The 13,712-nt window shown below is 41.7% G+C and overlaps 1 protein-coding gene across 12 annotated transcripts in view; it reads right to left on the bottom strand.

The window, feature by feature from the left end:
• Positions 1-3,703: 3,703 nt before the first annotated feature.
• Positions 3,704-13,712, bottom strand: part of LOC6504766 (amyloid-beta-like protein) — a 53,402-nt gene continuing 43,393 nt past the window's right edge. For 3 of the 12 annotated variants that reach the window (XM_032453135.2, XM_014904325.3, XM_032453134.2), the window contains exons 4-12: positions 11,960-12,098; positions 11,619-11,840; positions 10,904-11,559; positions 10,685-10,837; positions 8,858-9,007; positions 8,005-8,720; positions 7,795-7,942; positions 7,528-7,710; positions 3,704-7,402 (exon numbers count right to left, since the gene is read on the bottom strand). In XM_032453135.2, coding sequence (XP_032309026.1) covers positions 7,295-7,402; positions 7,528-7,710; positions 7,795-7,942; positions 8,005-8,720; positions 8,858-9,007; positions 10,685-10,837; positions 10,904-11,559; positions 11,619-11,840; positions 11,960-12,098 — 2,475 coding nt within the window. In that variant the 3' untranslated portion in view covers positions 3,704-7,294. The remainder of the gene's footprint in view (positions 7,403-7,527; positions 7,711-7,794; positions 7,943-8,004; positions 8,721-8,857; positions 9,008-10,684; positions 10,838-10,903; positions 11,560-11,618; positions 11,841-11,959; positions 12,099-13,712) is intronic. The other 9 variants (XM_032453136.2, XM_014904321.3, XM_014904322.3 and 6 more) reach the window with 9 other exon arrangements.

The raw sequence follows: 13,712 nt of genomic DNA, 5'->3' as shown, positions 1-13,712 counted from the left end.
AGTGGAAAGACTATACAATTCTTGAGATCTAACATCTCTGTCTACTTAAAAGAAGCACTGCCACTCTCCTTGAAAGACATTGCGGAGCCCAGCCATCCATCAGCCGTGAAAGCCAGTATAGAACTTTGCTTGGAGTACCCCCTTCTAGCCGATAAATATCTTAATGGGAGCACTTCAGTTAAGAACATTTCGCCTAACCACGGACCAAGGTGACCAAGCGAGAAGAGAATACGATACTCTTTAGAATTAAGCTGCCCTCCAAGCCGGATCATAAAATAATAATAACGAACGATATTATTATTATTATTATGGGTGATTATGTGGCGCGTATGTTTATTGACAAACAATATCGCACTGTTCGATCGGGAATCGGTAGTTGGTAGTTGGGAGTTAAGAGTTAAGAGTTATAAGAGTTGGGTCATAAAACTCCCGTTTCTGTTTCACATTTACACTCGCCCCCCTTTTTGTGTGTTTTTGTTTGTTTGCACATGGGTCGAGGTGGTCGAGAGGGTCGAGAGGGCCGAGATATCAGCGCAGCGCAGAAGATATGCCAGTTGTGATAATACGGTGGACACGATGGAATACACACCACACACAACAACCTACATTCGAGCTTGGTAGGTCTCTCTAGCCCTCTGATATCTAATATGTATGCTCTGGCTAATCAAACCACCGATTTGAATTCGAATTCCAATTCCTTGTGGCTCTTTAATGTTGTGTTGCTACCATTTCGGACCCAGTTACGATTCTTATCAGATACCGGAGAGGGCTACCGTTTTTTGGTCTGTTATCGGGTAGGCACTACTACGATTACTGCCACCCAGAGGGGGCGTACCTGGCCTGGCCTGGCTCTGTATTTTATTTGTCCCTGTCTGGCAGCCACTTGTTGGTTGGTTCGTGGCATTTTGTTTATGCCATTATCTTTGGGCCCGACCCCCTCCGGTTACTATTTCTGGCCTTGTCTACCTGGCCAGTCTAATGGAGCTCTCTGAAGAGACATCTTGTCACTTGTTATGCAAGTGGAGGAGGCACTGCAGATCAATGAATGATAAAACCCCCCCTTTGAAGATGCCTCTCGAGGAGTGACATAAGAGCTATTGCTTTAAAGAGGTGGCTTCCCCCAATCGTCGTTGACTCATCGGGCAATAGGGAAATTGGTTTAGAAGTTTGGGGGAATTGCCTACTGTACTGAAGTACAGTAGACACAAGCATGTTCTCAAGTTCTCAATACCCTCAAGTGCATTTCAAAGTTGTCCCTTGTATCTGTATCTGTATCTGTATCTGCGAGCTTGTAACATTGTTCTGATAGAGAGGTTCGGTCTGCTGCACGCCTCCGGCAAGTGTGCTTTTTGTCATTTGTCATGTCCGCGGACAGCGACGGACAAACGGACACTTGTGGGGAGCAGATATAGAGAGAGATACTTCAGAATGCAGAATGCACTTTGGAAAGTTTCACAATGAAAGGCACACAAAGCGAAAAAAACAAAAATCCAAAGGCACTTGAGTCATAACTAGATCTATTATCTGTCCGGGTGTCCGCCTGTCCGTTTGTCCGCCTTGTCTGTCCGTTAGTCCGTGGTCTACATAATAGAACTACGACTGCACATCGATCAATCGGACTGCTCCACTAACCAAAACAAGCCCCAGAACACAAAAAAAAAAAAAGCCAAAACAACCAACCAAATCAGAGGCAGGCAGTCAGAAGCTGAAGCAGCTCCCGCCCATATATCAAAATGTACGTCAATTTTCATGCTCCGGACACTTGATAGACTGAAGTGCTTTACATTGATTTCACATATACCTTTTCAAGTGATTTATTGTAAAGGCTTGTTGGCGCACTCGACGCTCCAGCCCATAATGAGTTGCCTCCCGGATGGTACAATACTGCATGGTGTTTGTATCTCAGTGGCTTAGAGCCCCAAAGACCAGACTCGATGGCATCTGGGGGAAGTATCTGGTATCTGGTAACTGGTATCTGGAAGAGGGGTTTATTTGGAGCTTAGCACCTTCTCTACTTGATGGATGGACGTCTCTGCCTTGAGTTTGATGTGTTTTTAATTTGTTTTTGAGTTCGAAATGTGTAAAAATATCATCTATATTTTATTTAAAATTAAAACCAGTAATAATAATAATTAATACATTTTTCCGCTTTTTTTACAACCTAGTGCCAGATGCTTATCCTGAAAATGGGGCGTGAAAATTGATTAAGATTGGCTTCCTTTGGCTTCGAATTATCGATAAAATATATGATCGATCGGGGCAAATAAATCAAGGTAATCTTGAGGTTATCTGGACCTGCCCCACCCATTATTGAAGCCAAAGGGAATGCCAGTTTTAAGGGTAGAGGGGGGTGTTATATGCTCTTTTTTTTACCAAAAATATATTTTAATATAAATTTATTTATAAAATACATATTTTTTATTTTTATTTTAACTAGAAATTCATAATAATAACAAAAATAATTAAAAATCGCATGCCACTTACCTTATCTAGTATTTTACATACTAAGTGATGTATATTTGACATATTTACATACATACGCTCTCTCTCTACATGTGTACAGGCTAACTGTTCTCTACATGGGGGGACGCCGCCGCCATTGCAGCCTCCCTCACACACACACGCGTACCCGACACTCCCGAGGCCCGTAAAAGTGAAATTAACATTTAAAACTTGATTTAAATAGTTGCAGCTATTAATCACTAAAATAATTAATGTATTTATAGTAGTTTTTAATAGTTTTAAGAAGCAAAAACATAGGAGAAAGAGTATTTTGTTTACAAACACTGACACACACGCGAGGCGCCGGCGCCGGCAACTTGCTTTTCCACTCGAACTCCTTTAACTTTGATTCCTGCATATTTAAATCACTTTTAATTAATTAATACAGATAATATCAATTAATAACACTTCCTAATTAATAATTTAAGTTAATTTTAAACGAAAAACAAAGCGAAACGAGACGAACGGATAAACTTATTGGCACGAAAGGGGAGAATGCGAAAGGATGCGCAAGATCGTGTGGGAGAGAGAGATGGGGGAAGCGCAGGTGCATTCGATAGTCATACTAGAGATGGAAGGCTTTTCCCATCCGATATTTTGGCGCCAATTGGAAGATATTTAAATTTCAAATTAAAAAATTAGCATTATATTTTGTTTTTAAGCTGAAACAAGTTGGATGATCCCCAAAATTCATTAAAAAGACTGTTTCAATTTGTTTTTCTGTTATTTTATTTTATTTATGCAAAATATTTCGAAAAAGAACACAAAAATTCAAAATCAAATTATATGATTATACATTGAAAATTGTTGTTTTTTTTTTGGTTTTGGTTGTTTTGTTTCCTTTTGCATTCTTATGTTTTATGTTTGTTTTTCTTGGTTTTCCATCATGGCTTTGTTTTTCGCGGTTTTCGAGTGAAACATTTTACAATTTTCCATTGGATGCCATTGGCGCGAGAGCCCGCAAATGGTGGGGGGACGGGATGCGATTCCATTCTGTCCCAAGCTTACGATCCTTAGAGAGATCGGGGTATCCTGTTTTTGGGGAAATCCAATAGATCCTATAGATCATAAGATCCTATAAGCAGATCGCAAATCGGAGATTGTAGAGTGTAGATCGTCGATTATGATATTTAATCGGTAACCAATGGCCAGAGAATGCTGAAATCTTTTCCACATTAATAATAGTATATATAGCGTACAATTATTGTTGCAATTACAATTGTCTTTGAGTACATTTAATATTTAAATTTTTCTTATACGTTTCTCTCCAAACTGAGTTCTCCTCTCGGGCCATCATCTCTTCATTTCTTGTTTTTTGTTTTTTTTTATGCAAAAATCATAGTTTGACAAAAAGAATTACACAAATGTTATTTCTTGCTCTTAATTTCTGCATTTTTGTTTCATACAATTTTTCATTCATTTTTTTTGTATTTTGAATTTTCTCTGTTCTCTCTTTTTTTGCATTTCTTTTTTGGTTTTTCTTTTCTTTTCAATGATGAGACTACGACAAAAACACATGCGATTTCATTTTATAATTCTCAATTGGTTGGTTTTTCGCCATTTTGGTTTTTGCATTTTTTCGCATTTCGCATTCGCATTCTTCTTCTTTGCAATTTTTAATCTTTTGTGTAAATCTTTTTTGCTTTATGATATTCATTACGTTTTTTTGTTTTATATTTATTTTATTCTTTTATTTAATTTTATTTATGCAGGACGGGGTTTATTTCTTACACATTTGCATCATTTTTTTTTTGTTTTGTTTTTTTGGTTTTCATTTTTTTGCTTTTACTTTCCGCTTTTTTTGTCTTTTGGTTTTGTTTTTTTGCTTCACTAAGTGTAAATATCAATTGTTTTTTTGTTCATTTTTTTTGCTTTTGTTTTTGGTTTTTATATATATATGTATACTTTTCATTTTTGGTTTTTTTTTGTTGTTGTTCTTGTTGTATTAATGAATAAATTAAAAAATATTCAAGCTTTGACTAGTTAGATTTCTTTCTTATTTACTTTTTGTTTGTTTGTTTGTTTGTGTAGTTGATTTGCATTTTGTTTTTGTTTGCTTTTGTTTCTGTTTCTGTTGAAATATATATGTGTGTTGGCATATATATATATAAATAGATGCATATATATCCATATATATATATTGTTGTTGTAATACATTTAGCATTATATAATGTGTCTGTGTCAGTATCTGCCTGTGTTTGTGTTTGTGTGTGTGTTGAGTCCTTTGAGAGGAATTTTTAGAAAATATATTTCAAAATTTCTTCTGATTTGCCATTAAACAGACTCTAGGATTTTGAAATCGAGGCCAGGACTGTGAAACTGAAATTGAAACTGCTCTAAATCGTTTCAAAAAACCATTTCTGAACCCAAAACTTCAACTAAAAAACAGAAATGCCATCAAAAAAGTCATAACCTAACCTAAAAATAATATTCAAAAAGTGAATACTAAATTGTATTTATTTCAAAAACAAACTTTTTATTTGAAAATGAAGTTCTAAGCAACAGTTCTTCAATTTCAGTTAGAAAGTTTCAGTTTTTGATAGAAATACTTTTGAGTTTTCAATTCTATACAATATCATTTTTAGAAAAAATAAGAAAAGTTCTTGTTACCATTTCGGTTTCAGTTGAAATTTTGAAATCAGACTTTGATTTTTTTTTTTTAATTTAATTAACAATTTTAGAAAACAGCTTCAATTTCCATTTCAGTTTCCCGACACTTTTCAATATTTGTTCTATTCGCCAAATTAAATCTCGTTCAGAATCTCAATTTCCGATCTAAAATTTTGAATTACAAAAATTGCTATCCAAACTCGATCTCCAAGTCCTGGATGTCTGTTTTTTTTTTTTTAGAGAATGGCAAATCAAAAAGAAAGGGTATATGATAGTCGGATAATACCATATATATTTTTGTCGCATTATTTGGCCCGATTGAGTAACTATATCTTGCTGCTCGAACAAAGCAGACCAAATATTTGCCAAGCAATCAAAAGCGAGAAATGAAACTAGACTTTTGTCGAAACTTCAGGGGGTTTATCTTGGGGGCTTCCACTTAAGTTGGTGCCGGAATTCTTTCCGATTCGATTTTGTACTCCCTTCCCTGTTTATTTTCTTCTTTTCGATCCAAAATTCTTATCAGAATCTTGTCAGAAAAGTCGCAATTATGCAACCACTTTTGATTGCAAACTTTTTCGCGCGAGGGTAGTTTGAAAAGTACTCAAGGACTCGATTATTTTTGTCAGTGTATGTATGTGTGTGTGTTTTTGGTTTTTGTGCTGGCCTTTGAGTGAAACATGTAACATAAAAACGAGAAAAAACTTTTTTTTTGCCATCGACTTACACACAAAATATGCAGAAAAAGTTCTAAAAGTTTCCTCATCTCATTTTCATTTTTTTTGCTTTTTGTTTTTTTGTCATTTCTTTACTTTTGCAATTAGCTTAGCGTTTTTGCATTATTTTTTTCTGTTTACGTAGCTGATTCATATATATATATATATATATGCGTGTGTGTGTGTGGTATATATATATATATTACTTGTAATAGCCGGCAAAAGCATGCTTTTTAAATGCTTAAGTTTTTAGCTTGCTGGCTTGCTTTTTTTGCTATATTTTTTTTCGCTTTTTTTCGGGTTGTGTTTGCTTGTGTATAGATACATAAATACATTTATGGACATTTCTTCTTGCTTTGCTTTAAATATATTGTATATATATATATATATGTGTGTGTGTGTTGGTTTGACTTTTGCCGTATATATAGCCATGTGTGTGTATAGAGATTAGTACGCGTAGGTAGCTCTTAGGTTCACAAGTGTGTGTGAGTGTATTGGCCTTTAGCTCTTAGCTCTCATCCTTCGAGGCTCTCTCGCCCTTCTGATAAGAGAGATCGCTCAAAAGTATGCTACGAAGCATGAATGCAACATGTATGTGTGAGTGTCTTGTGGCTATGAGTGAGAGTGAGTGTGTGTGTGTGTGAGAGTGTGTCCTCTGTCTGTGTCCTTTTTTTTTGCGACAATTTATTTACTAGGAATATGTTTTTTGTTTCGCTTTCGCTTTTTGCTTTGCTTTTGCTTCTGCTCCCCTTCTTCCTCATCCTCTCTTTCCTCCGTTTCTTCTCCTGCCGTGTGATCCTTGTCTTCCTTGCTTGCTTGCCTGCCTCTCTTGGCTGTTAGTGTTGAGAAATGTGCTAATTGTGTGGGACAAAGGATACACCGAGTGCAACAAAGACAGAGAGAGAGAGAGAGCGAGTGCTCGGGAGTTAGAGAGAGACAGAAAGGGAGCTAAAGAGGATGTTTTTTGTTTTGTTTTTTGTTTTTACTGCATTTTGTTAAACATTCAAATACTTAAATTTAATTGCTTGCTTTATATTCTTGCCTTTTCTGCTTGCTTTTTAATTTAATATAGATATATTACCTTTCATTGAATTTATCCTTCTTCTTCTTGACTTTTCTTTTCTGCTTTCTACTTTCTCTGCATCTGCATCTGCTTCTCTGTCTACCCCTTTTAAGCCTCTCCATCATCATATTATCTTTACTTTTAAATCTCTTATTGGAACTGCGCTCCTTTTGACGAAAAAAAAATCTCTGGCTTCTCTTAGCTTTTGTTTTTTGTTTTTTTTTTAAATATTATGCTTAAATTGTTTTTATTTTGTTTTTTTTTTTTAAATTGTGTTGTTCCTCTCCTGCCTATGCTTTTTGCTTTGCTGATGCTTTTGCTTTGCTTTTTTTTCTTTTTGCTTTTGACGACTTATGTATGCTGTTCTCTCCGTCCCCTTCTAGCCGTGCAGCAGCCGTCCTGCTTACTCTTTCACTTCGAAATATTTGTAGGTCGGATTCTCGTACCCATTGATCTGCATATTGGGCACGATCTTCTCCTCCTGCACGATGGGATGGTGTGTGGTCACATTCTAAAATGATGAAAATAAACCATTTTACAACACTGGCTAGGGAAAATCGATAACTCGTTACTCGTTACTCGCTAGGAATAACTCGTTTTTGCTTTTTTTTGAGATTTCTTTTGTCTTTAACCCACCTGATCCACCTCAATGAAGCCCTGGGCGTGCGGCGAACGTGATGTCCGCCACTTGGCAACGGCCACGCCCACAAAGACAGCCGCCATTAGGGCGATGCCGGCAAAGGAGAGCGTAAAATAGACATTGCGTCCCTCCTTGGGCGCGTGCGCATTATGGGAGAATTCGCGGCGCAGCGAGAAGCTCTGCAACGAAACGGGGGAGAAAGAGAGAGAGAGGGGATAGGCTTTAGGCAAGTGCGGTACGAGAAGTCGCCGCATCTCAAATACCGATTCGCGGTGGCCCAGGTCATGGGTCATGAAGTGCTGCACCTGCGGCTCGGCCTCCTGATGAGCGACGGCGGCTGCCACATCCTCCACCGCCCGCTGGACGGCATCATCATCGACCGTCGGCAGTACGGTCTGCACCTTGGTGCTGCTGCAAGGATAACAAAAAGGATAATTCAATTAAGTCCTTAGTAGATCTGATGGACTACTTACCTAACAGTAGCCTCGGCATACTCAGTGTCCGAGAGCTCCTTCTCGCTCTTGGTGGTCTCCAGATTCAAGTTAGCAGCAGTGACGACTCCACCATCGATGCCCACCTCCTTGCTGCTAAGGATCTTCTCCTGCTGCGACTGGGACGACGACTGGATGGAGGCGGCGGACGAGGCTGGGGTCTGGGATGGTGACTGGGACTGCTGCTGCTGCTGTTGCTGCTCGGCCGCCTGCGACTTGAGCATATCGTCCACCTTCTTGGCCTCCATGCGGAGCTTCTCCTCGCGCAGCTTCTCCCGCTCGGCGGCCCGCTGCTCCTTGCGCTGTTTCTCGGCCAGACGGAGGCGCTCCTTCTCGGCCACCTTGCGCTCGATCTCCACACGGTACTTGTCCAGAATGCCAGCCTCCGCCTCCTCGCTCATGCCCAGCGACGATCCGGGAATATCGTCCTTGCTGCGCAATGCCAGGATATAATCGTTCATCAACTGGGCGATCTTGGCCGATAGTTCCGGATAGCGTTTCAGCATGGTCATCGATTGGTTCACCGCCCTATCGATATCGATTAATCGTTCCAGGGTCCTGGGACGCTCCGAAGCGGCAGCCTCCAGGCCACCCGGTCCTCCGCTGTTCAACAGGTGGCGGTAGTGTGCCAGAGCATGGGCCCGATCCTTGTGCAAGGCACGGAGCAACTTCTGCAAGCACTTCTCAACATGGTGGGCCTGCCAGGATATCAAAAACAAGTGTCATAACCTCAAAAAAATACTACGAAGGAATAAGGTTATGGGCCTAGAACTCTTCAGATATCGGAGCTTCGATATGTTTCGATGATTGGAAGTATCGATATCCGGGTACTCACATTGGGCGGCTGTTCGGTTAGGGCCTGGGTATAGCAGGTCATGGCCTCCCGCTTCCTCTGGTTGATGTGGGCCAGGACACGTTGCTGGTGCATGGCGGCCAGCTGGTGCTTCTCGGCGTTGCCTTCCTCCTCGAGTGCCTGAACAGAAGTCTAAAATTACATTCCCATATAAAGACGTATTGCACACCAAGAGAGAAAGATTATCAGCATGGGGAATTTGATCGTCGATCGATAACAATATGCAACTGTCGATCGGTATCGGTATCGGTATCGTTTCTATTTTGTATTTTAATTATTAATTTTTCTTTTTTTTTAAATTTTTTTTCCTTCGTGAAATGTTTGTGGTTGAAATGTTTGGAGAGTGGGGGAGTAGTATTTGGGTTAGTATTTCTGGATAGGATAGCTTGGAATGGGCTTATCGATTATTAATCGATAATGTTTATCGTGCCGCTACGGAGCTAGTGCTGCCATGAGAGGGAGCGAGATGGAGCTAGCGATATAGAGAGAGAGAGGGAGAGAGAGACAGAGTGCCAGGGTGCACTGATGCGGTGCAAAGTCCTTTTTTTGGGGGGGTGGGGGGTGGTATATAGGGATATATACATGGGATGCATTGTCATTCCATGAAAAGCGCGATTACTGAAGCAGCATTTTACAGAATTTTCAAAAAAAGAAAGCTAGGATTCGATAGGGTTCAGGGATAATGTGTGGGTTGTGAGGTTTAAAGTGTGTGTGGGCGTGTGACGTCATATATGTATGTTGGTTAATTATATAATCAAGTTTAAAAGCCAATCAGTTCAACTACAAAGCACTTTGGATGTTAGTTAGTAATATGGGTAAATCTGTATCTATAGTTGATTTAGTTGCTGTTGCTGGTTGTACTTCGTTAATTGGTTAAATTACGAGTAGCATATTATCTTTACTGTTATTGTTATTGTTATTGTTAATTTGCTGTTATGATTACAATCTGATGCCTCTTTCGCTCCCATTTGCCATACATATGGATACACAAAAAACATAAATCATAACTGATCGCGCCCGGCGATAGCCACGCGAACATCCAATTCCGTTCCGTCTATCGGAATTGTAGATCTCTCGTTGGCACTGTCGCCGGTTGCGATAAACGAAAAGCAGGCGATAACAATGAGCACAACTTAATGTCGATAAAAAGACGATACAATGAGCTACAGATTACAGATTACGATAACGATTACGATTACAGAGGTTGTCAAATAGGGTGCATGAAAGTTAGTCGAAAATAAATAGAACTTAGGAGTATGATATGGTTTTTAAATATATTATATATGCTACTGATAGTTTTTGGTAACAAGTCATGACCGGAAGGAGCTTCATTTGGAAATAGTTTAAATGACAATCGATAATAATCGATAAGTTAAGGGACAAAGAGTCCTCTCTGACAAATGAAACTCCCGAATACAGACGCAGACATACACACACATACAGATGCAGAGTTGTAGCGATTGCATAGCATAGAGATCGATAGATCGATAGTTCGAGGAGGTAGAAGATATAGAGATATAGAGGAGGTCAGGCGGTGGGAGTGGGAGGGACAGTTGGTGAGAGAGGAGATGAAGAGACAGAGAGCAATGCCAAGGAGAGAGAGAGCAGAGTCAAAACCCAAGTACTCTTCCTGAAAGCTTTCAGAACAAGTACAGTTATGTTTTGGCCCACTCTCTCCTCCCGTTAGAGTGAGAGTAAGAGTTAGAGTGAGAGTGAGAGTGAAAGTGACAGTGATAGTGAGTGATATTGAGATTTAGAGTTAGAGTGAGCGAGTGAGGTAATGAGTGCTTTAGACGAACTGCAACTGACCTGGAAGCGGGCCGTCATCCGCTGCTTGAAGGATTGTGCCGCCTTGGGATCGGCGAGTCGCATATCCTGATACTTCTCCTCCAGATCCGACCAGTCCTTCATCACCCGCGTGACCTTCTCGCGGTGCGACTCCTCGAGGCGCTGTTGGGCTTCCTTTGTTTAGAATACGTTTTGTGTTGCATCGATAAATAAACCTGCGCCCTCAACGTAAACACTTACTTTCTGACTTACTTTGTAGCTCTGGTGCTCGTAGTGGGGATCGAAGTGGGTGAAGTACGGATCGGAGGTCGGCTGGGCGGTGGACGGCGGCAGACCGGCAGAACCGGAACCGGAGCCGGATCCTGATCCGGAACCGGCATTGGCAGCCGCAGCGGCGGCCACCGACAGCTGGGGAGTGGAGGTCACTGGGTTATCTGACTTAATGGGCACCTTGTCCGCCGAGGATGAGGAGGAGCCGCCGCTAACCTTCAGATTGGCCATCGGCTTGGCGCCAGCACCGCTCTGGTCCCAGGTGTCGCCACCATCGGATTCGCCCTCAGATCCGGCGCCATCCTCCTCGTAGTTATCGCCCTCCTCGCCGCTGTCGTACTCCGCATTGATGTCGTCCAGGGAACCGCTGTTGGCGTCACCGGAGGATCCGGCATTGCCACCACCACCGCCACCCGCCGCAGCCGCCTCATCGGCCACCATCTCGTCCTCCTCGTCATCGCCCATCAGATCGTCCTCGTCGTCCAGGTCGTCGTCGTTGCCGTCCTTCGAGTAGTTGGACTCGTTGCTTTCGTCCTCGTCATTGACCATCAGGTCGTCGTTGGCACTGGTGATCTGGGCCGGTGGCATTACGGGCAAGTCGGTCTTCTTCACGTGGATCTCATCGGCTGCGGGATTACAACAAGGATTAAAAGGACACTTCTTTCTTGTAGAAGCCAGGACTCACTCTTGAAGTGCTTGGGACAGCAGACGAACTCAACGCCGGAGAAGACGGATATGCCGCAGGGCAGGAGCATGGCGAAGCTGCGCATCTGCATGCCCCGCTCCTGGCAGGCAGCTGCTCCGGTCTGGTTCCACCTCACGAACGGCCAGCACCTGGACGCGTTGTGGATGTGGTCGAAGAGGCAGCCCTCCGGCACCAGCAGGGCGTCCGATTGGAATGGTCCTTCTGAAGCCAAACGTCGGCGGGATGGATGGCAGGTGGAGTGTGAAAAGAAAGAAAGGATAAAGGATCAGTTGGTAGCCGCCAAAAAGGACTTGGATCCTTGCGGTCATTGCTCTACTCACCGAGACAGCGGAACGGCTTGATCCAGCGGTGCGAGCCCTTGCACTTGGCGGCGTTCAAGGCGCCCTGGCGGCACCAGCCTCCGATCTTCTGGTAGTGAGATGATTCCACAATGTTGGTTATATCGCGGGTCGGATAGGCCTGGAAGATAAGCGAATTAGGGGGGGATTAGCTGAGGTTTAAGGAAATATTTAAATGAAAATGAAAGCGAAACATTTTCTAAATTATTCTAATTTAAACAAGGGGTTTTCTTTTTTTTTTCTGATGGAAGGATTTCTAAATCCTGGATTTCCATATTTGACCCCTATGGGTGGCTACATCTCTGCCAATTCCCATCCGATTCTCAAGCGGAATACCTTAATCGATTTGTATATCGATTTCCCGCAATTCTGCATCAAAATCTCAGAACAAAATATTTTTTGAAATTTTTTCAACTTTTTCTGATGGGACCCTTTGCGGAATCCTGGATTTCCTCATAGGAGCCCTATCGGTGGCTATATCTTGGCCAATTCTGATCCGATTCTCAAGCGGAATACATTAATCGATTTGTATATCGATTCCCCGCAATTCTGCATCAAAATCTGACAACAAAATATTTGTTTTAGAATTTTTTTTAATATTTTCATGTAAGACCACTAACTGAACCACCTTTTGTGGCAATTTTCATCGGATTCGTATGCGGAATACTTTAAACGATTCTGCCCCTAGTTAACCGCTTAACCGGAAGGAGGTCCTTGGGAAAAAGGATGGCTTACATAACCTATTCGTTTTAGTGACCACTAACCATTCCAGCCGGCAGTTAGTGATTTGAAATTCCGGCTGCTTTGCCGTTCAATTTAATATTAATCAAGTTCTCATTTCGGGGAAATTCAGGGGGAATTTCATTTTATCTGAAAGGATAACCAGGCTCTGGAAAACTGAAAAGGGAAGTGAGTGAGTGAAGTTTTGTATTTTGTATTTTTTTTGGGACTGAGGCCAGGACTAAAACCGAATCCTGTCCTGTTCTTGTTTTCCAGACCATTTGATGTGTTTATTTTCCCTACTTTTCCATCTCATTTTGTTGTTTTATTTTGGATGGAAGACCGCAGTTGGTTGTCCTGATGGTCCTGGTCGTCCTGATGGTCCTGGCTTCCGACAATGGGCAGTGAAACTTTAATTGCCTTCCCAGTTTGATTGACTGACTAAATGACTGACTAACTGAATGGCCTAATAAAATATCCCGCATGTCTGTGTGAGTTTAACTCTGTAAGGATATATGTGTGTGTGTGTGTGTGAGTGTGTGTGGGTGCACTACATTTGTTTCAAACAATTATGTGCCGAGTGGCATATACTCTCTCTCTCTTTCTGCTTACATCCTTTCAGGCTTTCATCCTTCATCCTCGCACATCGTCATCCTGGCACACACAACAGCTCATGAAAATGAGGCCTTTTTAAATGTTGTTTGAGTGCTTCGTTGCAAATGGCGCACAAACACACACACACACACACCGGGCACACCAGGCACACACCATCACACACACTTACCGTAGGGTGCAAAAAAAAAAGAAAAAGAGAGAAATGGAAAAAGGCTTTTCCAGGCTTGAAAAAAAAAAAAAGAACGAGTGCAAACGGCACGTAGGCGGTCGGTCGGTCAGCCCCGCCCACAAAAAACACACACATGTAGTGGGTGTGGGGTATCACCACGCCTCCTTTTCGGCCCCCTGCGTATATTGCTGTCGGCAACCAGGCTAAATAAAACATTAAAAGCACAAAATA

This window comes from Drosophila ananassae, chromosome XL, assembly GCF_017639315.1.
Source record: "Drosophila ananassae strain 14024-0371.13 chromosome XL, ASM1763931v2, whole genome shotgun sequence".
Classification (NCBI taxonomy): domain Eukaryota; kingdom Metazoa; phylum Arthropoda; class Insecta; order Diptera; family Drosophilidae; genus Drosophila; species Drosophila ananassae.
This window is presented reverse-complemented; position numbering and strand designations above follow the sequence as displayed.